Source organism: Durio zibethinus, chromosome 13, assembly GCF_047325235.1.
Source record: "Durio zibethinus cultivar Kanyao isolate XHJ-2024 chromosome 13, ASM4732523v1, whole genome shotgun sequence".
NCBI lineage: Eukaryota > Viridiplantae > Streptophyta > Magnoliopsida > Malvales > Malvaceae > Durio > Durio zibethinus.
This window is the reverse complement of record NC_143174.1, coordinates 926598-951810: the sequence shown is the minus strand read 5'-3', so window position 1 is coordinate 951810 and position 25213 is coordinate 926598. Positions and strand designations below refer to the sequence as shown.

General features: G+C 33.4%; 6 protein-coding genes and 1 pseudogene across 8 annotated transcripts; 2 read left to right on the top strand and 5 right to left on the bottom strand.

The window, feature by feature from the left end:
* Nucleotides 1–458: 458 nt before the first annotated feature.
* Nucleotides 459–1500, bottom strand: LOC111303557 (uncharacterized). The gene is made up of 2 exons (XM_022899908.2): nt 841–1500; nt 459–595 (listed from the first exon to the last, which is right to left on the bottom strand). The coding sequence occupies exon 1, from the start codon at nt 1359–1361 to the stop codon at nt 879–881; it is 483 nt and encodes a 160-aa protein (XP_022755643.1). The 5' UTR covers nt 1362–1500; the 3' UTR covers nt 459–595; nt 841–878.
* LOC111303552 (signal peptidase complex subunit 3B-like) lies at nt 1170–11277 on the top strand. 2 transcript variants are annotated; one of them, XM_089742555.1, is made up of 7 exons: nt 1170–1308; nt 9665–9828; nt 9958–10005; nt 10152–10214; nt 10540–10593; nt 10731–10817; nt 10936–11277. In XM_089742555.1, the coding sequence occupies exons 2-7, from the start codon at nt 9703–9705 to the stop codon at nt 11059–11061; spliced, it is 504 nt and encodes a 167-aa protein (XP_089598681.1). In that variant the 5' UTR covers nt 1170–1308; nt 9665–9702; the 3' UTR covers nt 11062–11277. The 2 variants fall into 2 exon arrangements, with proteins under 2 accessions (XP_089598681.1, XP_022755637.2); XM_022899902.2 differs by lacking the exon at nt 1170–1308 and adding an exon at nt 8724–8878.
* On the bottom strand, nt 3376–7107 carry LOC111303555 (protein disulfide isomerase-like 1-4). The gene is made up of 12 exons (XM_022899906.2): nt 6492–7107; nt 6156–6285; nt 5732–5897; nt 5521–5639; nt 5316–5396; nt 5071–5157; nt 4852–4926; nt 4627–4695; nt 4425–4505; nt 4201–4335; nt 3936–3992; nt 3376–3847 (listed from the first exon to the last, which is right to left on the bottom strand). The coding sequence occupies exons 1-12, from the start codon at nt 7055–7057 to the stop codon at nt 3656–3658; spliced, it is 1758 nt and encodes a 585-aa protein (XP_022755641.2). The 5' UTR covers nt 7058–7107; the 3' UTR covers nt 3376–3655.
* Nucleotides 11278–11899: 622 nt separating the features above from the next.
* LOC111303554 (uncharacterized) lies at nt 11900–13921 on the top strand. The gene is made up of 3 exons (XM_022899905.2): nt 11900–12033; nt 12130–12249; nt 13617–13921. Exons 1-3 carry the CDS (start codon nt 12013–12015, stop codon nt 13731–13733), a joined length of 258 nt encoding a protein of 85 aa, XP_022755640.2. The 5' UTR covers nt 11900–12012; the 3' UTR covers nt 13734–13921.
* Nucleotides 13922–14405: 484 nt separating this feature from the next.
* LOC111303553 (uncharacterized) lies at nt 14406–15121 on the bottom strand. The gene has a single exon (XM_022899903.2). It carries the CDS (start codon nt 15037–15039, stop codon nt 14629–14631), a length of 411 nt encoding a protein of 136 aa, XP_022755638.2. The 5' UTR covers nt 15040–15121; the 3' UTR covers nt 14406–14628.
* A 2503-nt stretch (nt 15122–17624) lies between these two features.
* Nucleotides 17625–19663, bottom strand: LOC111303551 (putative aquaporin PIP2-2). Its single transcript, XM_022899901.2, has 4 exons — nt 19294–19663; nt 18803–19098; nt 18213–18353; nt 17625–18106 (listed from the first exon to the last, which is right to left on the bottom strand). The coding sequence occupies exons 1-4, from the start codon at nt 19607–19609 to the stop codon at nt 17993–17995; spliced, it is 867 nt and encodes a 288-aa protein (XP_022755636.1). The 5' UTR covers nt 19610–19663; the 3' UTR covers nt 17625–17992.
* Nucleotides 19664–24200: 4537 nt separating this feature from the next.
* Nucleotides 24201–24943, bottom strand: LOC111304304 (large ribosomal subunit protein uL11x pseudogene; annotated as a pseudogene). Its single transcript, XR_016326946.1, has one exon. The product of XR_016326946.1 is annotated as a large ribosomal subunit protein uL11x pseudogene (transcript).
* Between the last annotated feature and the right edge of the window lie 270 nt (nt 24944–25213).

Here is a 25213-nt window from a genome sequence, read left to right as displayed (position 1 = left end):
TTTATAAAAATTTTAAGTTGTGTTATCTTTGATGTATCAAATTTGATTTGATTTTTTCAGATAATATATAATATTATAAATATTTAAAATTTGATTTAAATTTGAACTGTTTTTTCATACAATCCAATTTTAATTGAATTTAATTTGATTTGTCAATTTTTAAAATTTTTAATATATTATCTTAATATAAAATTTTAATATATTTAAATAATTTTATATATATAATAATTATTTTTATTTTATAACATTTAAAATATATATAAATATATAATTTGATTCAATTCATTCTTTTATTTTAACCTTTTGACCAAAATTCAATTCAAATTATATATACATTTAATATTTAAATTTAATTTGAATATAAAAAAATCAATCTAAATCGAACAAAAAAATGGATCTAAATCGATTCAAACATTGCCATTCCGAAAATTCAAATAGATACTTTGTTTTAATTTTTTTCCTCACCCTAGTGTTTGTGTCACCTTTGTATTTAGGTTTACAAGTCTACCGGCCGGGCCCAATCCCACGCATAGAAATGGCGGAGTCCAAGACAGAGCGTGATACTGCTACTTTGACCAAGCCTTGCCGGCACCATCTGGCCGAAGAGTTCAAATGATTCAGTCGGTAGATTCGTCTCAATCAAAAATTCAAAATGGTATTGAGTTCAAATTCTATAATGGTGGTTCTTTATTAACAAAAGTAATCTTCTCAAACAAATACACATCGTCAGACGAATCTTTATGAAGAATCAAAAATGATAAATTTCGAATCGTCAACTAATCATTACTGTAACAAATTCAAATCAAACGCATGTAATAAAGTTGAATACAACTATATAACCTCTTCTATTCATTGTTTGAAATCTGTACTCGTCTTTTTCACAGGATTTCCCTCCTGGCAGCGTATCCGTACTGAGATCTCCTGATGTTATCTCGTCTCTTCTTGTATACCAATCCACCGAAGCCAACCAAACACGCTGCTGCAACCACTGCCACCACGATTCCCGCCTTTTTCCTGCCGCTGATTCCTCCGTCACCACCGGTCTTCTCTTCGCTTCCCTTTGCATTGCTGTTGCCGTGGTTGATATCGCTCGCATCGTCCGGTGAAGAAGCAGGAGAACTCGCCGGTGAAGACTTTCCATGAGCCAGATCTGATGGAGATGGCGCCATTGGCGCCGAAGGCGAAGCAGCATTCCCCGGTGACGTTGCTGGTGCAGAGTCAGGAGATCCAGTCTCCGGTGTAGGACCGAGTTGCGGTGAAGAGTCTGCACCAAGCGACGGCGCAGGCGCTGGCGAATCAGCAGCGAAGGTGAGTTCAAGAACTAAGCACAAAACAATGGCAAGAAATCCAAGATTTGACATCTCAAAAATCTGAAAAATTTTCAAAAAAAAAAATCGAAGATAGAGAGAAGTAAAGCAAGTTTCTAAGTGAAGGAGACTTTGGAAGAAGGAATTTAAGAACAAAAACGACAAAAACGGGGTAGACCTAACGGGACGGAAATTTATAGGGAAATAAAGTAATATTTTGTGTACACGTTAGACAGACGTACGCACAGTTAGAAACGGAGCCAGACACTGAACGTGGAAAACAAATTAAAAATGATTTTTTTTTATAGTATATAGGGAGGGATTTTGAGGAGGAATTTAAGGGACTTAAAGATTACGTAAAGGGATAATATGGGAATTTAATAAGAGATTAATTAAAAATGCCTTGAGAAAAATGACGTTATATTTCTCTATAACTTGTTTTTTTAATTTTGTCTTTATTTGATTCATTTAAATGTAATTTTTACAAAATTAGTATTTTATATATTGATAATAAAATTAAAATAATATATGTTTTATTTATTTTTAAATTAAATATTTTAATATATAAAAAATATATATCATTGTTTTAATTTCATTTGAAAAATTAAAAAATTTTATTTTTAGTGTATCAAATTTTTTTAATAAAAAAATGTTACGTGTCTTGATTTTGGAACTCATAATTTTTAACAGCTATTCCAGCATTCACGTTATCTGGCTGAGAACAATATTTTAACCCTTGAAGAACATGCATGTTTAATTTGAGAAGCTTATTTATGTGCATAATCAATAAGGTTATTACTTTCTAGGTGAAGTAAATATTTATTGGTGAGATGAACACCAAATAATAGCAGATTAGGAAAAGGAGAAAATCAAGTTTTAAATGCTCTATAAATTTGTTGCTGGACTAGCTGGATTTGGACCCACATTACAGAAAAAGAATATGGTACCCACTATCCACTTTCCATTTAACAAAATCTGTGTTGTTTCTGGCATATTTACTATTACCAATAAATATAATACATTTAGATCATATTTAATATATAAAATTATTGATAAAATAAAATAATAATTATTTTATATTATATTTAATTTATATTTAAAGAGAGAGATAAGAATTACAAAAAAAATAATATTCTCTTGGTATAAAATTATTTAATACTCTTCAAATAAAAAAATTATTTTTAATTTATGAAATTAAACTTACATATTTAATTATATATTTAAAAATTATATTAATAATTTAATTTGTATAAATTTTAAAAAAAATAATTTTAACAAATAAATAAATTATGCTATCATAATCTTTACATACATCAAACATAAGATACGATGATACAATGATATTACTTAATCTAATACTATTTATAATATTCTCTTATCATATTTTGTATTTGATGTATGTAAAGAATAAAATAAAATAATTTATTTATTAATTAAAATTATCGTTTTTTAAAATTTATACAATTTAAATTATTGATATAATTTTTAAATGTATAATAAGATATGTAAATTTAATCTTTTAAATTAAAAGTAATAATCTTTACTTTGAGGGAATTAAATAATTTTATGTTAAATAAATGATTAATCTTGTAATCTTATATTTTTTTTAGATATAAATAAAATATAATATAAAATAATTATCATTTTATATATTAAATATGACTTTAATTCAATAATTGATATATTATTTTTTATATAGTTTGAACTTTCATATATATATATATATATTCTTTTCGGTGTTTAATGTGAAAATATGAGTAGATATAATGTAACATGTGAACAAAAAATCATCGAGTTCAAGAATTCTAGATAATCATGCGCTGGTGGTCGTGGTCATTTGGATTTGTAGGAAACAAAATCCAAGTCTAAAGGGCCGTAGCACATGATTTCACATGCTCAGCCTCAGGCTCCCTAGGGCCCGCCGAATTAACATTAGTCATTGCTTGGGATCTACTTTATGTAGTAAAAAGTCAAAACAAATGGGAGAAAATGATTTCTATATGGATCTAAAATCCATGCTCTGAGGTACTTCCAACACGGTTAACACTAAACAAGGGGCAGAAAGCCATGGCAGCGAAGGAATACGGAGCCATTTATTCTGAAGTAAATGTTTCAGAAGATACATAGGTGAAACAATGGCTAAAAAAGCCAATACACCCTTTTTGGTTTGCCTCTTGTCCTTGATAAAAAAGGGGTCTAGGCCAAACGTTTGAACCATGACCATTCTCGGATTCCTCTTTTGAATCTATCTTATAGCTATTCCCTTTCTAACTATTGATAACACATAGAAGGCAGGCATAGAACTTGGGATGTCATTAAAATCCTGCTTTTGAATCCCTTTGATCGGGTCACAACTCATCCTTCAAATCCGCCCTGCTGCTCTTGTCGCTTTCCTTGGTGTCAGAAGATTTGGTTTCGGGTGTTGAAGCTGGTTCATCTTTGGGAGCTGAAACTGGTTTTTGGAGCTTAAAAGGGATTGAAGCATGTTTCTTGAGGAACTTATAACATGCCACTACAGTGCGATCGGTGTCCACAGTTATCTGCCAACAGTTTCATTCAATCTTTTGGAAAGACAAAATGATATGTCATAGGAGGATTGATTGAAGCAGAATAGAATACAGTACTTACAGGATCAAAACTCTTGTTTCCTGCTGGGAAGAACAGAATCGTAGGGAAACCATCAGACTGCAAAAATAAACAACTTTTCACCATGAAGTCTCATTCTAGGCTCAAGTGCAAAATAGCATTGAATCTTATCCTTTTACATTAAAACAGGTTATTGCTCTCTCTCCTTCAGGTAGTTCCAACTTAACAAGTAAATGTCGAGCAAATCACCCATGAATCTGGTAAAAGTGCATTATAGGTCGGAAGTGCAGATTGATTTAAATTTTACCTTAGCTCTAGGATGTTCATTTGTTGTCCCATCCATTTTGGCAATAACCAGAGAGTCAATTCCTCGAAGATGTTTGGCAAGCTTGTTGTACGTCGGCTCCAATGCTTGGCAATGGCCACACCAAGGTGCATATATCTGGTATTTAGAGCATTCAACAGAATAAGCCTATCTAAAGAAAGATTTAAATAAGCTTTTTATTTTTTCATATTGGGCTACAACAATACCTCAAGAAGGACATCCTTGGACTCGTCTAAAACAATTTCATCAAAGTTATTTCCGACCACTACTTTCACATCCTCATCATTCTGTTTCAAATAGAATTTTGGAATAGAAAAAAAATAAGGGAAAAAAACCCACAAAAAGAAAAATGAAAGTTAAATTACAATCAACGATGACAAAGTCAATCACAGGAAAAAAGATACTTACAGTTTCGGGAATTGGGTCTGACTTATAGAAAGGTTTAAGCTTGTCTTCTAAAAAATCCTCTCCAAAAGCCTAAAGAAAGGTAGAACTCTAAAATTTAGTCAAACCATTACAACTTACAAGTTTAGTGAAAGATATAGGTAGTGTCAACCAACCACATTAATGAAAGGCTGATAAACATAAAAATGGAGAGAGAGAGAGAGAGAGAGGGAGGGAGGGAGAGATCACCTTAATTTTATCCAATGTCACTTCTCCATCAAGGACAAACTTCCTACCATCATCATTTCCAGTGTATGCAAGGATCTGTGTGACAAAAAACACCAGAAGAGAACGGTGACAATCAAATTCATTGCAACTAGAGCATACAACAAATATCCCCCCCCTCTTGGCCACATCTTCCGTCCAAAAACAAAATAAAATTGAGGGGGTAAAACCTATAAGACTTACTTTGGGACCATCTCCGCTAACACCAAAATAATCTGCAACAGGTGCTCCAAAATCTTCATTATCCACTTGCACATATACAAAGATAAGCTGCAAGTAAACATACAAGACAAAAATTAGTAACAATTCTTGAACTCATCACCTATAGTGGAGAAGTTTCCACACAAAGTACACTTCAATAGTTTATTAAAACCAGCACATACAATACTAAAGAAGACTTCTATCTGATATATACAATTTAAAGTTACCTTTCCCTTGAAAAGTTTTGCTGCTTCTTGGAATACTGGGATAACATTCTCAGAAATGTTTGATGTGGCAAACAACAACAGCTTCAAGAAAAAGATTATTATGTATTAATAAGGCAATTGTAGAATTGTTAAACAGCTTGATTCAAGGCATATGTAGTCCAAAAATTCACAAGTAGGAGGAAATGCAGAATTATAACATGCACACCTGTTTCTTAATTGAACTTTCAAAAATTGAAGGAGCACTCTCCCTAGTAAATATTGTAACCAAAGGAAGCTTGTTGGAAAATACAAACTCAGATATTGCAGTCTTCACAAACTCACTATCTGCAAGATGAAAAAAAAAAAAGGATATAAAAGTTCCCCTAAACAAGCTGGATCAAGATTCCAACCAATATTACATTTGTTTAGAAACTAACCAAAGTGACTTATTTTTTCAGCCTCCTTTTTAAGTAAGACCAAAGCAGGGCGTTTAACTTGAGGGTCTATGTGGAAAAGCTTTGCAATATTAGGATTCACAGTTTGATAGAAGCTGACATCATCTTGGAGTCTTGAAGCAGCAGCAAGCTCGTCACTCTCATTACCCTGTTGACATTACAATTTACAACAGGCCAAATCTGAATTACAACATCATCTGAGAAAAGTTTTACATATATTTATGTTAAACATTGATAGATTGGATCAAGAATATCATGACACAAAGACTCGATAACCTTACATGCCTCAAAACTTTGAATCGTAATTGGAAGATGTTGATTGAACCAGCAGGTTTCACCCTACTCTAATAAGACTACAATACACTACAAAAATATAACAAGCCAAAGAGAAATCTTAGTATCATACCACCAAAGAGTTCAAGTAGCCCAAAGCAACTATAGTTTCATTAGTCAAAACGCGTTCAGCGTCCTCCATAGTAGTAATGTTGTATATACCAGGTCCTATTTTCTTCTTAATCCAGGTCACTATCGCCTCCCTGAATTGTCAGTGAATAAATCAGTAGTCTCTTAAATTTAAAAGAACAATTTAAACCTTCCATTGAACAAAGACAATACATTAACCAAAACCAATCATTTTCAAGAAACAACATATAATAAAAAATCATGATCTAATTATCCACATATTAAAAAAAAAAAAAAGAAAACCCATGATCCTAAATTTGTTTTTGTATTCCAAACTTACTTGTTTCTAGCACCAGGATAGGGCTTATGCTCTCCATCAACGAAGAAATAAACAGTAGGGAAACCCTGAACGTCATACTCTTGTGCCAACTCATTCTCCTCTGCGGCATCCACCTTGGCCAACACCACTCCTTCTCCTTTCAACTCCGTCGCCGCCGCGGCATATTCAGGAGTCAACGCCTGGCAATGCCCGCACCAAGGCGCGTAAAATTCAACCATCACGAACTTGTTCTTCTCGATGAAGTCACTGAAGTTTCCTCCCTTTAAAACGACCACGTCCTTGTCGTCGACTTCGGGTATTTTATACGGATCCGAATCGGAGTCGTCGAAATCTTGGTAGTTTCCGAAGTCATCGTCATCTAAGTCGGGGTATTGGTCGTCCTCGTCTTCGCTGAAATGAGAGTGTGAAGCGGCGTCGTTTTTCCCCTCCGTTTCTTCGAGGAACCGCAGATCCTCGTCGTCCTCAACGTCGTCATTTTTATCCGTCTCGGAGATGGAACGAGGGATAGTCGAAAATAAGAGGAGAGAAACGAGGGTGAGAATTAAAAAGCACCGAAACGACATCATTTTCCTGCCACAATGGGGAATTGAGAAGGGATCAGAGACGGTAGAGAAACGGATCAAGAGGGGAGATCTGAGTAGGGTTTATAGTGAAGAAGGAAACGGAAAGCAAGTCAAACTGAGCAAGAAGTCAACAATGTAGCGCAACGTCGTCGTTTCAATGTTTGATTGGCCTTAATTGCTCTGACACGACAAGATTAAATCATGGCTGGAATCCAGATCAATTCGCTGGATTCCGACTTAAAGTAGTATTTTCACATTTTGTTTTCTATTTATGAAAATCAGGAAATTGACTCAATAATTTTTTCATTATGAAAAAAAATTCTCATTTCATGAATATCCAATCCAACTAGTAATCTGATGAAAATCAAATTGGAATTAAATTCAGTCATACTATACTAAAACATTTTCAATATAACTATGTAAGTAGTAATTTTGAGTGGCTTTCATAGACACAGATATACATTTACAAGTTGATTTCATATTGAGTTAGCATTGAAGTCGTGATCGACTTAAAGGGCCTAGAAAATTTATTAAGAATAAAGGTTGGAAGGTTTTTTTTATATTTGTGTTTCGATATTCAAATAATTGTTGGGAGAGAGAAAATATAAAAAGAGCGAGAATCTCATACTTAAATTTTGAAGGGTTTTATATATGAGAAAACATATTTGAATTTGTGTAATCCAAACTCTAAATTTTGGATGTTTGATTAATAAGATTGATTCGACTCAATATGATAAAAAAAAGTTTAATAGGAGAATGATAAATTATTATATTCATGTGTCGTCAGATGAATTTATACAATTAATCAAATTGATATAAATTCTAATAATTTAAGTCGATTTATCACGTCAGTTTAAACTTAATAATCAAAATAATTTTGGTACAATGATGTGTCATTTTCTTACAAAAAAAAGATTATTATACTATTTTTTATCATAAAATGTGGATATCAATTAGGTTTCATGATTATACATTAGTTTGCTGTGACATGATTTAGTTAAAATAATCAAATGTAATTAATAAATTAAAGTGTTTCTTTATAAGTAATTATGAGATTTTAAATTCAAGATTCATTGTTTGTGAGTTTAGTTCAAATTTGATTTATTTAGTTATATTAAAGTTTGTTAATTAGTTTATTTGATTATTTAATAATTAGTATATATAGATGTAATACTTATTATAATTATAACTTGTATTTATAATTAAAAAATAAATTAGAGTGTAAACTAAAATAGAAGTGTTAACAAATTTAACATATCGAAGTACAAATTTGCAAAAGGAGTCGAAATTTAAGAAAAAGGAGGGCCAAACCATAATATTACCTTATTTTCAAGTGAGAAATTAATGTACTCTCCAGTACTACATATATAAATGTCTGAAGAATATTGTATTAAATGTAAATTTTTAATTTTAATTATTTCGAATTGAAAATTTAAAAATAAAAAAGAAAATATTAATTTTCTTTTACAATTTATAATAAATAACCAAAACGTAAAATCCAAAATCAATGTTAAAAAAAAAAAAAAGTAGAACTGACAGTCTTAATCCGTTTTCTTGGATGGTCCAGACACAGCCTAACGGGTCAGGGCTCAGCCCTATAATTGTTCATTATTTTTATTATCGCCCACTTTATTTATATTTTTTGCCAAGCCGCCACCAAAACTTTAAAATCTCATAATTTCCGCACTGTTTTTTCCACTACAATTAAAAATGTAAAAAATCAGTATAATAAAATCCGCTTCCAAGCCCTCTCTTTCTCACTTCCTCTCTTTCGGACAAGCTTAACTTTCTCTGCATCTTCCTCTCCTTTCTCTTCAACTTTCAGTAATATTTTCTTGCCTCTTTTTATTTATTATTTATTTGAGTAATTTGCTTTCTGTTTAATTAGAGTTGAGATTTATAATTTTATGCTCTTATTTGATTTCTTTAATTCTCAGTTTTTGTTTTAATTGCAAAATATCTTTTAAATCTTCACTCATTATTTTTTCTATTTTTTTGGAACTTGTTCTTGTGAATTCATTTTCGCTATTTTTTCTGAATTTTATTGTTTTATTATTATTATATTTTTAAATTTCTTAAATCTGTGCATTTCTAGAATGTTTTCGTTGATCTTGACTGTAGGCGATTTGACTCTCTTAAGTTTTATTCTGTTGCTCTTCCCTAACCCAGTTCTCAAATTGAAACCCTATTGTCATTTGATCTTAATGTTGGGTTTTTTCCCCTTTTGGTAATGTGTCTAATGTAGATTTATGAAGGATTAATTTGGAATAAATTATAATTGTCTTTGGGGAATGTGTAGTAGTATTAGCCTATTAGGGAAAACTTTTCTAGATTTTTATCTCAAATTTTTTGGTTCATTTTACTTTAAATCCTAGGAAACAGAGGCGCTGAACTTATAGGTGAAGAGTAGATCAGACAATTCCTGTATTTGTGTAGTGTAAAAAATTGAGCCTGTCATAATTTATGTCAGACACGAAAACGTGAAGTATACTTCTATGGTTTTGTTAAACGCATGTATAGTTATTGTTAAAATTTTAGGCCATGTTAATTTTGTGTTTTATTTTCATATCATATTCATGATGTGTTATTATGTCGAGTTTTAAATTGCAGGAGCAGTGGAATTAAACAAAGTAAAGGAAGAGGAAAATATGCATTCTTTTGGGTACAGATTAAATGCTCTTCTAACATTTGCCGTGACGATTCTGGCACTAATGTGTGCCATGGCGTCTCTATCGGACAACCTCAACACTCCCTCTCCGTCTGCTGAAATCCAGGTTCATCTTTACACGCATACTCATATTTGGCTACGTGTTTAGATCAATGATTTGTTCTCTTTTTTTATGATCCCTTTGGATTGTTACATGTTTTTGTCTCTGATTTTTGTTTTGTTGGGTGCACTGTAGATTATGAACATTAATTGGTTCCAGAAGCAGCCGCAGGGGAATGATGAGGTAATGTTGTGTTTCCACCTCTTCCCTTATTTTTAATCTGTTTATTAGGTTAACCTTCTCTTATTTTCTGCTATAGTTTGGCTTTTATCTTGCAACTGCTGCTAGATTTTGGTCAATTCTAAGTAAATGCATTTGACTATATGTAGGTCAGCCTGACAATGAATATATCAGCTGATTTGCAGTCATTGTTTACATGGAACACGAAGCAGGTTTGCTTCTTCATAGATCTTTATATTTTCCTTTTTTGGAACTTCATCTCATTTGCTTCTTCCATAAATTATTGGTGCATGAGATAATTCTTTTGACAATGGACTTTTTGAAAAGATTTCATTCTAATATTTGAGTACTTTCTTCTTTTGATTTTTCTATTATTTTTTGTATATGTCAAAATTTCAAATTTGTAATCTAACAATTCCATTTATGATGGGTTGTAATTCTCTTACGCTTTCCTTTTGTGGTCAGCTGTTATCTTTTCACAATTATCCATCATTATGAAACTGATTTTATATATCATCACCTTGTTGATCATCATAGGTTTTCATATTTGTAGCAGCTGAGTACGAAACCCCAAAGAATTCCTTGAATCAGGTAAGGTTTAAATGCCTCTGGTACTACCCGTTTGAGCTGTCTCAGACTTGGATTACTCGAGGCTGAGGCTATCTATGTTTGGGTCTTAGAAGAAAATATGTTCACTCGTTGATTTTTTTTGACATGGTATTTTATAGGTGTCACTTTGGGATGCTATAATACCTGCCAAAGAACATGCAAAATTTTGGATCCATACCTCAAACAAGTATCGTTTTGTTGATCAGGTATGCCCATTAAGATGAAGTAGCCTATTATTGTTCATCTAGATTTACATAAAATAATTAGGGCTTTTTTTACAATAGAGAATTAATTTTCTCTTTTCTTTAATCTGCTCTCATCTAGGGAAACAATCTCCACGGCAAAGAATTCAACTTAACATTGCATTGGCATGTCATGCCTAAGACCGGAAAGATGTTTGCGGACAAAATAGTCATGACCGGTTACAGTTTGCCGGAGCAATATAGATAAGGTTTTCTTGGGTGTGTATGTATTGAAGTTGCTGTAACTTTAGCTTTCTCAATATGCGGAAACTATAGCTCCTGAATCTGGGAACTTGAGATGCAGCCTCCTCTGACATTAAAAGCTCAGTTAAATTACAGTTTGAAACATTGACTACTTGATGGTGGAGACTGTCTCCTCACCTGATTCAAAATGCAAACAACCAATTTCGTTCTAGCTCTTCAACGATGCTTTCCACGGATGTTCTTCTAGGACTAAGTGGGGGTTCAGATTTCACCACACTTTCAATGTGGTATAACAGCACCAGTTAGTATAAATTTCTTTATGAATTTTTTTTTTAATTATAAATATAATAATTTTTATTATTGTTTTTAATCTCGTCAGAGTGAATGTTATCATCCTTCCAAATGGACCCCAAATCCCACGCATTGCAATGCCAAATCCACTCCCTGTTTTACACCATTCATTGAGTTTGTCTACAAAATTGACAATACTGTTTGTCTTTGGCCCTTAAAAACGGGACAGTTTGGTTTTTGTAAGAATGGAAGGTTGCTTATACATTGTTTTTCCATGACAATGATGCTATTGGTAATCAAGGTGGTGAGCTGAAAAGGTAATAAATAATTAAAACTTGATCAAATTTTGTTTCCAATACTTCATCAATATAAACATACGAGAAAAAAAAAATATTCTTTCTATTTTTTATTTTTATTTAAAATTTCACTTTCATTTTATCTAAAACCTGGGAATGATCAAAACTAGGCCTCAGTCCATTTCATTTAGGGAATGAAGTGAACCTAAATAGGGGCAAATGGGCCTAAATGCTTTTATTTTGGGCTTGGACACAGAAAACAAAGCCCAAATTAGGGCATTATCGGTCGTCTTCCTCTTTTCCATTTTCATTTTTTAATTTAAACCGAAGATTGAAATTTCCCCAAATCAGACGCCAAAATTCTAACCATGATCAGCATTCTCGCTCAGGTTCCCAATCGAATCAATTTCAAAACGCTTAATCTCTTTGCTTTCGTAATTGTTCTTATTTCTTTTTTAAATTTCTGATATTTGATGAAAATGCAGGAGCGTCTGCTTGGTGCCGCACTCGGATGCGCGTTGACGGGGATCGTAGTATTCGAGCAGCGAAAACGCATCTATGAGTCTATTGCAGATCATCCATCTCAACTCGCTTCCCAATCTCAGGTCCCCTTTTCTCATTTCTGAAACCCTAGGAATATGCTTAGTACATTATGTCTGAAACCCTAGGCATATGCTTTAGTAGATTAAAGTTCTTATGATTCCTAAAAAAATTCAAAAAGCTATAAGCTTTTTCCGATAATGTAGTTGTTTATGTAAGTGCTTAGGCTAATGTCTAATGGTTTCTGTAGAACAAGAAACTATGTTGTAGTCAACACAGGTGCAAAGTGTTCTGTTGAAAGTTGCAACATTTGTTCTTTAGCTCAAGTGATAAAAGATGGGAATTTGGTAGGAGGCTGGAAAGGATTTAAAATATATAAAAACCAAATGCGTAAGGAAAACTGTAGATTTTTAGCATGGAAAGAACAGGTGGAAAAGGCTTTTTTTTTCCTTCATTTTGAGGATTTCTCCTTTAACTTGTTCTTCCTAAAAGTTGAAATTGAACAAGTGAAAACTTGTGAGGTGTGGAGACTCGCACCCAACTTTAGGAGGAATATATCCACTTTGACCCGAAGGTTTCATGTTTTTGTCCCATAAAAGGCGTCTTACAAGTTTGGATTTAAGTTTATATTATAGCAGATCCTCAGAACATCCCGCTATGAGATTGGGGTGCCACATGAGAAATAAAAGAGTTGCTTGCTTTCCAGTATAAGTTTTCTCTGGTCTTTGATGTAGGAGACTGGGAGATGTTGCCATATTCATAAAATTTGAAGCTCAAAATCTACCTCTTATTGTGTGTCAATGCTTTAGAAAATAATGACTGAAATCAGTGATTAGACTGCCTAGTATTTCCCAACTGCACTTTGCATAAATCAAGGCAATTAATCTGCTCTGATATTATTTATTAGTTGCAAGTTTCATTCTAGTATCTTTAATAGACAAAACAGAATAAACTCGCAGTTAATGGTTTAATTAGAAGGGAGATCCCATTGCTAGAGATGTTTTGGTTCCTTTTGCAATCTTTAAATATGTCTTATACGCTTGTTTTATTGACTGTGGAAACAACCAAATATCTTTGGCAATCTTATCACCCTATTGAAGAATCATTTTATTCAAACTTCTATCTTGTATATAATTTATGTTACCTTTACTGGAAAAAGAATACGACCTTATGTTTAAGCTCATATGCCCTGTGATTTGGGACATATCTTATGAGATCTATTAATGCGATTTTGCAGTGTTATCTAAAGGAATTTACAGCAAGAGAGGAATATATTTACTTGAAAGAAATGGTTAACTGCACCAAAAATGATGAATTTACTATCTAAAACTTGCTATACAATCAGATTTTGCTTTCACAAGTAAAAGTTTGTTTCATTGTTTGCAGTGATTGGGGTTTAATTTCTCACAGTTTTAATTTGAACTTCTTCCAGATGAAAGAGCCGATATTGGGAAAGAAATCTCGCTCCGAGTTTGCACTTCTATGGAACAAAGCGGTGGACCAGATATTTGTGCCGGTAATTGAGTCCTTTAGTTCCCGTAGATGGTAGAAGATTTGGAGCCAATTTACAGTATCTTTTGATGTATACTTTCATTTTATTGCATCCGATGGCTTACAAGCAGTTGTATCTCTCTAGTTTTTTTAACTTAAGGGGGCATGCATCCTGGGGCTATCCTATGTTGTAAGACATAACATATAATAATGGTAAATGCAATTCCTGATTTATGGCATTGAAAAGATGTACCGATCTATTTGTTTCGTCACCTTCTTCCTTGAGACTTCTTTGTACGAGGGTGAAAGTTTTGTCCCTGCCACAAGATAGACACCGTTTCGTTATTTTCCAGCATTGAATTATTAATTGGATCATGGAGGTTGCTTCATGGTTCACATCTCTCAATATGATGATCGATGATAGATTGGTGGCTGATAGATACGATCTTACGGAGTTTTCCCGATTTGAACCTTGACCAAAAGAATTAAGAGTTAAGCGTTTTATAACAGATCATGCGACTGTTGGTAGTTTTCTCGTGGTTTAGTATGGTATCAAACATTTAAAATCTGAATCTAATCCCCGCTAGTGCAGTTGTGGTTTAGTTCATAAAATCAAAATATGAAATGTGTCTTTATGGATACATTGGTGTTAGTAATGAACGAAAAGTAGTTTGGCGTAGGGCTTTAAAGCCCTGACGGTGATGGATGCTTAGAACTACACAATCAGCTATCAAAGAAGCACTCTGAACCACACAATTTGGAGTATAAAATGGGAGAATTACAGCACTATATGTTGTAGCTTTTACCAGACCTGTCGATTTTTCCAGGTTTTGGCATAATGATTGGAAAGAGGAAAAACCAATAATAAAGGCTTAATTCTAACTGCTAGTACGTCATTATCGAGCCTTAGCCTATATTATACAATGGAGAATTGGAGGTTGAAGAGCACGTGATCAGGCATCTGGTTGAACAGAGTTTGCTCGATTAGCATTAGCTCGACGGGTGTTCAGCACATAGTAAACTCCCATTGTCAAAAGCACTGCAAACGCCAAACCAAAAACAATGCCAGCAATTCCACCAGCTCCCAGTTGATGTCCAGATTTCTGTTGTGTTGATCCCTTGCTTTCAAGTGCTTTAGTACCGTCCACTTGAGCTGCTACTGGCAATGGTGAGCAATTGGAAGCTGCACAGGGGTTTTGGGTGTCTGGCTCATGGGTTTTCGGATGGAAGAATTCATAGGCTGAGGGCGAGAAGGCCATGGGATTCTCGTAAGAAATGCCATGGGGAGCTCTGTCTTGACCCCTAGCAATAGACAGAAGAGCTAGAGAAGATAAGAGAAGCAAGAAAGAAGCAAATGAACTCATGTTTCACACTCTTTGCTTTTTTCTGATTGAGGAGAGCCAAAAACAGCAGTGGCCTTTTGAGTGAAAATTTTGTGTGCCTTCTCAATGGCTTTTATAAGCCCTTTAAAGTGGTTGTTGCTTGGCATTTAATTTTGGTAAGGCAAATAAATGATGATGTTGTGAACCTTGGAATTTCAGTGTACAATATGAATATTTCAAAGGTGCATGCCAAAGAGGGTTACCGTTTGTGAATAGGAAAAAGAGTTGTAAGGGTAAGAATTTGAATTATAAATTTGTTATATATCATTTCTTAAAAATAATTACATGAACTAATGGAGTTAAATTGAAAATTTTTTTCCTTCATTTTAAACCTTAACAGAATGTTTGCTCGTTGAGTCATTGTAGTCCTAATTGAGATCAACCCTTGAGAAAGTGTCCAAAATTGCAAGTTGTTCTTCCAATCTAAATGCCTCATGCTCCTAGTTTTCTGCCCCTTTTCTCATCATTGTAAAATATAGCTAATGGGTTATTATCATTATGCTTGTCTTCAATATACTTTCTCTCAAAGCCAAGTTTCTATGTGCTTGAGTGCCTTCTCAAGTACTTTCATGGACTAGGGACTGATAACAAAAAATTTATTTTACCTTCATTATATTCTTTATTATACATTACAAAGAAAAAGTCATGGAAGCATGGGGTTTTACTCAGCTTGAAGGTTCAGCAAAGGGCCTAAGAACACGTATTTGATGTGAGTAATTATAATGCCTAGCCTGTCACCTCCCTCTACTATTATTGCAGGAGGGGGTAACTGGTAAGCATGCCCAAAATCCCCAAAGCTGAAATCAATGTAGCCACCTTCCCCACATGTAATATTTAAATCACGTCACTTTGAATGCTTTATTATAGTATCTGTTATCTCATTTTTTGTGCACATTTCTCCCCCCCCCCCCTCAGAGCCCATTTAACATTTCCACAAAATTCTTGTTTTTTAGTAAATGGGCTTTTTAGGCTTCACATGTTTTAGTCATATGTGTTGAAGATTTACTTTGGGAAAGGGACAGATTTAGTGGTTCAATATGATTAACCCAAGCCAAGGTAATTGGGTTGGATCAGGCAAAGATGCCAAGCCAATAGCTAAAATGGTTTTCTGGCCTTGACATTCATTGGCTACCGGGGCTTCAAGACATAAAGATTAATTAACCAAATCAACCAGTCAGAAATCAAAGGTGATAAACAGTAAAATTAATTTTGATGAAATTAAAAATAATAGTAAAAATTATTATAATTACGACTGAAAAAATTTTTACACTGAACACACCTCACTGAACTTTCATTTGATTTTCAATAGAGATTTTTGGAGTTTAATTGTATCTTACCGGAAGTGCAATTGCATCCAAATCGCCTAAATCAAATTAATTATTTTCTTTAGACTTAACTTGTTTGGTAGTTGGCTTGTTAATATCTGATCTTAATACTAATGAACAGCTACAGGTTACCAAACAAATTAAAGGTCCTAAACATTTACACCATCGTTAATCAGAATCTAAAATTCTGACATTAATTAAGAAATAGATATGAAGATAAATCAGTTCACAGTGGCAAATTTCTAGTCATAATCTAGACATTTCTAGTTTGATAAGTTACCACCTTTGACAATACTTTCCTGATATGGCATTTGATTGAATAAGCCATGAAAAAAATAGGCTAATTTCTTCGGTTTCGCTTCAAGTTGATGGTTTCACCACTATCAAATTTGAATATTTTGCCTTCCAAAACAAAGGATATAGTGTTATCAACAATGATATCCAATTAATATTTCTCTTCCATATGCAACTTCAACACCAAAAACTCACCTTCATTGTAATTTAAAGCCAACTTTTTCATCATCAAGAAGCTAAGGGCTCACCTACTTTGCCCTGGAAAATGACCAAAGCGCCATAAAATAAGGACAAGATGAGGTAAACTAACTATAGCTTATGCACCAAACACTATATAATAATACATAAGGAATCAAATTAATCTCATTGCCAAAAACCACTAATCTCTTTTGGAATATCATTATCAAGTACAAATTTAAGAACTAGTATTAGTTTTAGGGTAACCAACTGAGCTTTTATTTTTTGTGCAAAATATTAACCTCTTTGATCAGTGCTCTATAGTGTCTTAATTTAAGATAAAATATTAATTTAATGCCCTAAACCCTAATGCTATTGAAAAGAGGAGAAGGTTCTCCAAAACCCATAAATAAAAATAAAAAAAAAACCCAAAAACAAATTTTTTGCAAAGATAAACTAGAAGTTTGATTGAGATAGAGTTGTTTAATAAATTTCTTGGTGCATAAATTGTACACCCTATCTCAAGTGGATGATCACTAGTCTAGAGGGATTCCTTCACAATTAAACCTTTTTTGGTCAAGCTTGTTAAATGTTGGTAAAAATTATAAGATTGTTCACAATCAACTGTTTGATTATTTCATCAATTTTAATTAAAAATAAAATTTGATTCAAGTCATCATCCAGCAGTTGGCTAAGCTATATTTTATAGCATGCTTAGCTTGATTTGCAAGTCAATACAATGGATTGATGTGAAACGGGTGAAGAAAGTGGTTGAGACTAAAGAAGACAATATATATTTTATGCATGAAAAACATTTATACACAACATAGAAAAAAAAAAAAAAAAGAGATGATAAGGATAAGCAAATTAGGTGACAACACAGACAACTTTGATACATTCAAACAACAGGGATTGAAAAGACACCCTTTGTTCATAAATATTCTTATTTACAGTTCTATGGCTTCCTCAAGGTTCTCCTTCCAACCCCATGTAAGAGACAGAAAGAAAAAGCAAAAGGGAGCCCTCGCATAAAGGACTTGCTTTCTTCTTCATTTGTTATTCTTTTGGAAAACATCTGCATCATAATTCATGATCATTTTTTTTTTTTGAATTATATATCTGTGAAAATAAAGCTGAATTTAAGCGTTGCTCCTGAAAGATCCAAGGGCCTTGATGGCTGCTGCTCTGAGGATGTATTGGTGGTAGAATGCAGCAATGGCGGCTCCAACGAAAGGTCCAACCCAAAAGATCCACTGAACAACAAGAACACATAATATCAGCACACAAAAACTATTGAAATTGCTCATAAAAGAATAATATCGGCAAGAAAATATATAGAGAGGAAGGGAAATAATTTACTTGGTCATCCCAGGCCTTCTCCTTGTTGTAAATCACAGCAGCTCCAAAACTCCTAGCAGGGTTGATACCAGTGCCAGTGATTGGGATTGTGGCAAGGTGAACCATGAACACAGCAAATCCAATGGGGAGTGGTGCCAACACCTTGAATTTTTTTATATCCAAAGAAAATTAATCAGTCACGGTTTCACAAATTGAAGGAAAAGGAGGGACCACTGTTGATGGCAACCCTCCTATTCCTAACCATGAAAGTTCCTACAAGGAAAAGTTGAAAACTTAATAGTAATAGAATCTACAACTTAAAAATGGATCCCTTTTTCTTATAGAACCCTAGAGGATTGCCTATGATCTCTTTCAAGGGTTTAAATTAAACCATCAAGTGGCTAAAAATTTTTACTGTATTTAGAGTGATCCATGCTTGAAAGTGAAAGTCCTCCAAAAATCTAAGTGAATTGTTTGCAAAGAAAGAAGAAAGGCCAGTAAGAAAAGGACCTACAACCTAAAATGAAAAGGAAGTGGAGATAAATAAAAGATAAAACACTTAACAACAAAATAAAAGTGAGTGGATTAAAGAGGTATGATAAAGTACATACAGGAACATGGGAATCTCTTGCATTCCTCTTGGGATCAGTGGCAGAGAAGACTGTGTAGACAAGAACAAAGGTTCCAATGATCTCAGCACCCAATCCAGTGCCCTTGTTGTAGCCAGTTTGGAGCTCGTTGGCACCACCTCCGTAGTTGTTGTAGTATGTCTTCTGGAAAGCCTTGACGAACCCACAGCCGCAGATGGCACCCAAGCACTGAGCTAACATGTACATGATGGCTCGGATGAGTGACACCTTGCGCGCCAAGAACAGTCCAAAGGTCACAGCCGGGTTGATGTGTCCTCCTGTGTCCACAGTTTAGAAAATTATCATCAGCCAAAGTTAAATGTGCATTGAACAGTTACATGAGCGGATGCTGCCAACTATTGTTTGGTTACTGGGAAACTTCCTTTTGGCTTTCTCAGTCAAGAGAAATGTAGAAACAAAAACAAGAGTTGTTGTTGTTGTTGAAGATGGTTAAAAGGAGAAAGAAGACTCACCAGAGATACCAGCAGTGCAGTAAACAAGAATGAAGATCATGCCACCAAAAGCCCAAGCAATACCAAGAACACCAACACCACCACAGTCAGGGTCAACAGTGTTCTTGATAGGGTCGGTTTGAACCTTATAACCAATCACAGTCAACACTGTGACATACAAGAAGAGAAGGGTAGCAATAAACTCAGCAATCAGTGCCCTATAAAACGACCATTGGGCCAGCTCTTCTGCATCAATTAATGGTGCAGGTGGTGGATCACGGTAGTCCTTGCCTGAGTACGCCCCTCCTTGCTCTGCAGTCTCAATATCCTTAGCCATATTTCTTTTTCCTTGCTAAAACTTTTTATTGAGGTTTGCAATTAAGCTGTGGATGAAGAGAGCTGAGTGAAGAAGGGTATATAAGGGGGGAGAGAAGATGATAATGATTAAAGAGAGTGATTATGTGCAACACATTATTCTAACATAAATTTATAGCCGTCCAATCCACCTTTGATCTCAATTTTCTTCGTTTTCGTGGACCCACAATTAGCTATGCAACGGCTATTTCTTTTCTAATGTCCCTACAGTCTTCTTCTCTACACAAATTTTAATCTTATCAATTATACCGATATAAATATAATATAAAATAAAATATAAAAATAATATAATTTAAAATTTTTATAATAATTATATATAAATTTAATAAAAGTAAAAATATATATTTTATATTTTTATATCAATATAAATTATAATATATAATTTTTATATAAAATATAATATAAATTCATAAATTTTAATATTTTATACTATAAAAATATATAAATTAACATTTCTAACAAATTCTATAACTACTAAAAAAAAGCTAAAAATTCATGGAAATTCAATTTAAAAAAAAAAAAAATTATCCTATGCCGTCATGTGAAGAGAGAATAGTAGTATATAAATAGGCCTGTCCCTAGAATTATTAAATTGGTAGGCTGGTGATGGCTTTGCCAGGTAAACTTATCAGGACATACACATAAAAGGCAATTAAATTTTGCAGCAGACATGGTGGATGTTTTATTGTTTTCTTCAATCATGAGATTGTGCATGGTTGTGATCATAAAGCATCTGAAATTTCATAAATAAAGGATGTTGCAGATCTTTTATTTTTTTCTTTTTTTTTTCTTCTTGCACTGTTTAATTTCCTCATTTTCTTGGCAGCCAAACAGATTTGGTTGCTTATAAAAAAACAAAAACTGCCCAACTTATCATCTCTCTAATTTGTATAGATGACTTGAAAAGAGGATTTAATTTGTATTAAAAAGTTCGTCCAAACATTTCATTTTAAAGATTAAAACTTATTTAAATTTAAAATTTAATTTAATTAATTTATATAATTATTTTAAAAAATTAAAAAATTTTATCTTTAAATACGACTTTCTATATAAAAAAATTTATTTGCAAATTGCACGCTTTAACCTAACTCTATACTATATGCTAGAATAATTGAGGTTTTCATTATTATTATTATTATTTGATTTTAGAATATGATTCTATTATTTAGAGAAAATAATTTGAAGATAATAAAAAGGATTATTTAATAATACAAAATAAACCAACAAATCAATAGTGATCATAATAAAACTACTAAATGTCAAAAATATTTTTAATACAAAATTTATAAATAAACAATATAACAAGATCGACCAACCATACAATGCTGACCAATATTATTTGAATAATTAATTTTTGCAAAGTGCTGACATTAATGTATAAATGGACCGACCACAACACCTCAAACATGACCTGTCAATTTTACATTTTCTCAAGCATTAACCTCATAAATTCATCTTCTAGCATATCCGATAATTCTAACTCAATTATTGCACTATCAATAATAATTATAAATTCCCCCCTTCCTCTTTCTTCTCTTTGTTCCGTTGCTTTTTATCTTTCTCGTGGCTTAGTTTAAATTTAATAATTTATATCATATAAAATATTAAAAATTTTATATTTATATTATTTTTTTATATAAAAATTATGTATTATAATTTAAATTAATATAAAAATATAAAATATATTATTTTAATTTTATTAAATTTATGTAATTATTATAAAAATTTTAAAACATATTAATATTTTATTTTATTTTTATCATATTATCGTATAATATTTTAGATTATCGTATCTAATTGACGTCGCTTTCTTGAATTTCAGTTATGGCTGGAAAAGTACCATGTGTCTAAATTTCAAGCAAGGAATTATGAAATCGAATTCCAATTTTTCTTTTCTTTTTTCTTTTTCTAAGGGCTTGTAGTGTTAATGGTGACCCGCAGCTGGACGGTGGCATTTTTTTTTTTAATAAGAAATTTTAAGTCATGTTAATTTTTTTTTTATAAAAGATGTTGTAATATGACAACAACATAATTATGTAAATTAATTAAATTAATTTTTAAATTTTAAGTCATGTTGTTAATTAATCATAAATTACTAGCTTAAAATTTTCAAATTGTTTCCAATTCCAAAGGCTTGGGTCCAGTGTATAATATTATTTCAATCTTTTTTGTTACTACAAATGATATTAGTAGCAGAAATGGTCAATAAGGTTTTGTTCAATTGCTTTATATTAAAAATGATAAGCTAAAATCATTAGGTTTTAATTCATTTTCAAACTGTCTATAGGGTGTTAAACAATTGATTATTCAGAAAAGATTCATGAAAAATGTGAACTAGTCGAGTAATACTTTTGTTCTTGATAATTAACACTCATAATTTCATGCACTATAAATTTTGAAATAAATGTCAACTATCCTTTAAATCAGTTATTATATTATTAAAATTTATATTTGAAAAATTACTGATTCAAAAAAACTTAGGCGCATAATTTTTTTAAATCAAATATATAATTCGATAAGGAAGGTTTAAGAGTAAATTAAGAACTCAAAAAAAAAATTATTTTCTGAAATGGATTTGCTTGAAAAGTAAAGATTTATAGGCAGGAGAAGAGAAAATCATGCATTAGCTGGTGACTTTTGCATGGTTTGCTTTGCTTTATGCATGAATATTATACATCAATATACAAGTACAAGTAGAATAATAAGTTTACACCAAAAGAACTGATACTATTATACCAAGAAGATGAACATGGTAGATGATTTTCAACACCCACGGGACATTGACCAATGCTTCATTTGACGTCTCTTTAAGTTCATTAATTTCCAGAACCAGGACGCCAATCCCAACCACTGAAACTTGCCATACCCAAAAGGCTCATACTGACCGTCATTGTCATCTTCATCATCCTCGTATTGCTCTGCTCGCTCTTCTCTTATCGTATCTAGCTTTGGAGTGTTGGAAGGCCTCAACGGGAAACTGATGAGGGATGGGGCTGCCTCAATCCGAGGCTTCATCAAGTGCCTGAGCTCTCTTACCGTCGTGATTAATACAATAGGATATACAGGTGCATCAACAAGCCTGAGGGAAATCAAAGTCGGTACCAACTGCAAGAGGCAGAAAAAGATTAATACGTGGGGAATTTTTGGTGACTACAAAATCCCTTTCCTTTAAAAGTGAAACGTTTCAAAAGATCCACACATTTAGATGATACCTAACAGAAGGGGGAAGAACTTCATCAGTGGAACACTCTCAGATATATTCAGCTAGTCCATCCAAATGCAGAAGCCGTACCAAGTCAAAGATTGATCGATTATAAACAATTAATCCAAAAGAAATAATCAGACCCAAGCTAAAAATGCCAAGCTTTCTGAATGGCTCAGAACACAAAAACAGAGAAACACGGATAGGCGGGCAGAAAGGGAGTTGTTGTATCATCTATGGACTGTGGGCAAATTCAATAAAAGATCCTACCCTAACCTAAGGTTCAATACTTGGCCAGTTTGCCCTACCTAAAACCTACTCTGCAGAGTAACATGGTTTTTGGTCACTTAACATCTAGTTACGACTACTGTTATTCTCCTATGTTAAAGCAGAGCATCATACATACCCATGCTATGGTCATTCAGAATTAAGTAACATCAACAGCCTACATCCTCTTGCTTATTAAAAGCACCATGCAATTAATGTACAATGTCATGCCACAATGAAAAACCTGAAACGCTGAAGTTAATCATGACGTCAGAACAAATAGTGGTAACTTCTAACAAGTTACATGATAGTTTAACGCAGAAAACACTTTATCATGCACAATGCTGCAATCTCAATTCAATAGTAACAGAATAAATAGGAAGTAGAGGAGAAAATGACTAGAAAAGAGAAAGGCCTAAATCTCATTCGAACTGTATATAACACAAAAGAAAGCCTTTCCTTGGGCATGTATGGAACCATATGCCAGCACATAATATGCATCCATCAAAATTTCCGACGATACATGAATCAAGAAAAACACTGTTATACATATGAAAATTAAAGAACAAAGCACGAAGCAAAGAAACAGTATCACGAATCAACATTTAGCAATGAAGCAGAACTTTAGCTAGACAGATAAAACAAGAGTTGAACATATCAAGAAGTGCTGACTGCTGCCAACAATAACAGAAAAAGAATGAGCTACTCTCAAATTTCTATAAAGAAACTAAGTCAGAATGCTACAACTAAGAAAGTAAGTGATTCCTTGGCACCATCAAAGACAGAATCTACAAGTTTAGGATTCATCATAAAATCAACCTCCAAAAAGACCATGCAACTCACAATTCTTAGCCTCAGCATCCAAAAGGTACCATTCAAAGATATGTCAATCTTAAAATATAAGATCAAAAAACACATACATTACCAGCAGACCGATGTTATTGACTTCCTAAAACACATTCAACAACTAAAACTCAACTAACATGCAACATTTTCCATTCATTTCTTACTTACCAATCAGAAACAGTACCAAAGCCTGCACTTTGAAGACAATACAATAAGCAAAAAAAAAAAAAAACCAATATAAATAAACATAACATTTATAACCATTGAAGGATCAACCATTGTTAAAATCATCTAAATTAACCTCAAAAACAATATCTGACGAAAATATCAATTATCCAAAACCTCGAAACTAAACAAAACTAAAACTTAAAAATAAGAAAACAAGCTTTGTCACTCCAGAGGAACATCAACATCGCCATCATCAATCTCCAGCTGCAAATCCTTAGGGTCTTTCCCATCAACCGTACACCCAACAGAAACACACGTGCCCAAGATCTCCTTCACCGTTCCTTTCAAATCCTTAGCCATCGACCTCGGCCTCATTACTTTAGCAATCTCAATAACGTCATCGAGGCTGATGCTGCCGTTATGTTTGATGTTCTTGGTCTTCTTCCTATCCCTCTCCGGCTCCTTCAACGCCTTGATTACAAGCGCCGCCGCCGAAGGGACCACAGTGACTTTTGCCTGCCGGTTCTGGACGGTGAGCTTGACGGTGACACGGAGACCCTTCCAGTCCTTGGCCGTTTCTTTGGCGATATCTTCACCGATCTTTTTGGGAGAGAGACCGAGTGGACCAATCTTTGGAGCGAGGGAACTTGCTGCGCCAACTTCGCCGCCGGTGACCCGGACGAACACGTCGACGACTTGGGTTGGGTCAAACTTGGGCGGCATTGTTGGGCTTGCTCTTTGATGGAGGAGAAAGGGACTGTAGGGTTTTCAGAAATGGAGGAGTGTACAGAATGGAAACAAGATAGTTAGGGTTTCAGACTTAATACCCGATTTAACCTTTAAGGAAGTTCGGAAACACGGAAATGAAGGATGGGTGAATTCGTAATTTCAATATTTTTAGCGACCGCATTGGCATGACTCTAACACACTGAGCAATTGTTGAGGTTTCGGTGTTTGGGCTTTTGCTGAAAATCGGCTTGCAGTTTTAGCAACGAAAAGAAAAGAAATTTGGAGGGTTGGACTTTTCGTCCTAAAAGGGGAAAGAAAAGTGGGTAGTATTTTATATTTTGGGCTTCAAGCAAG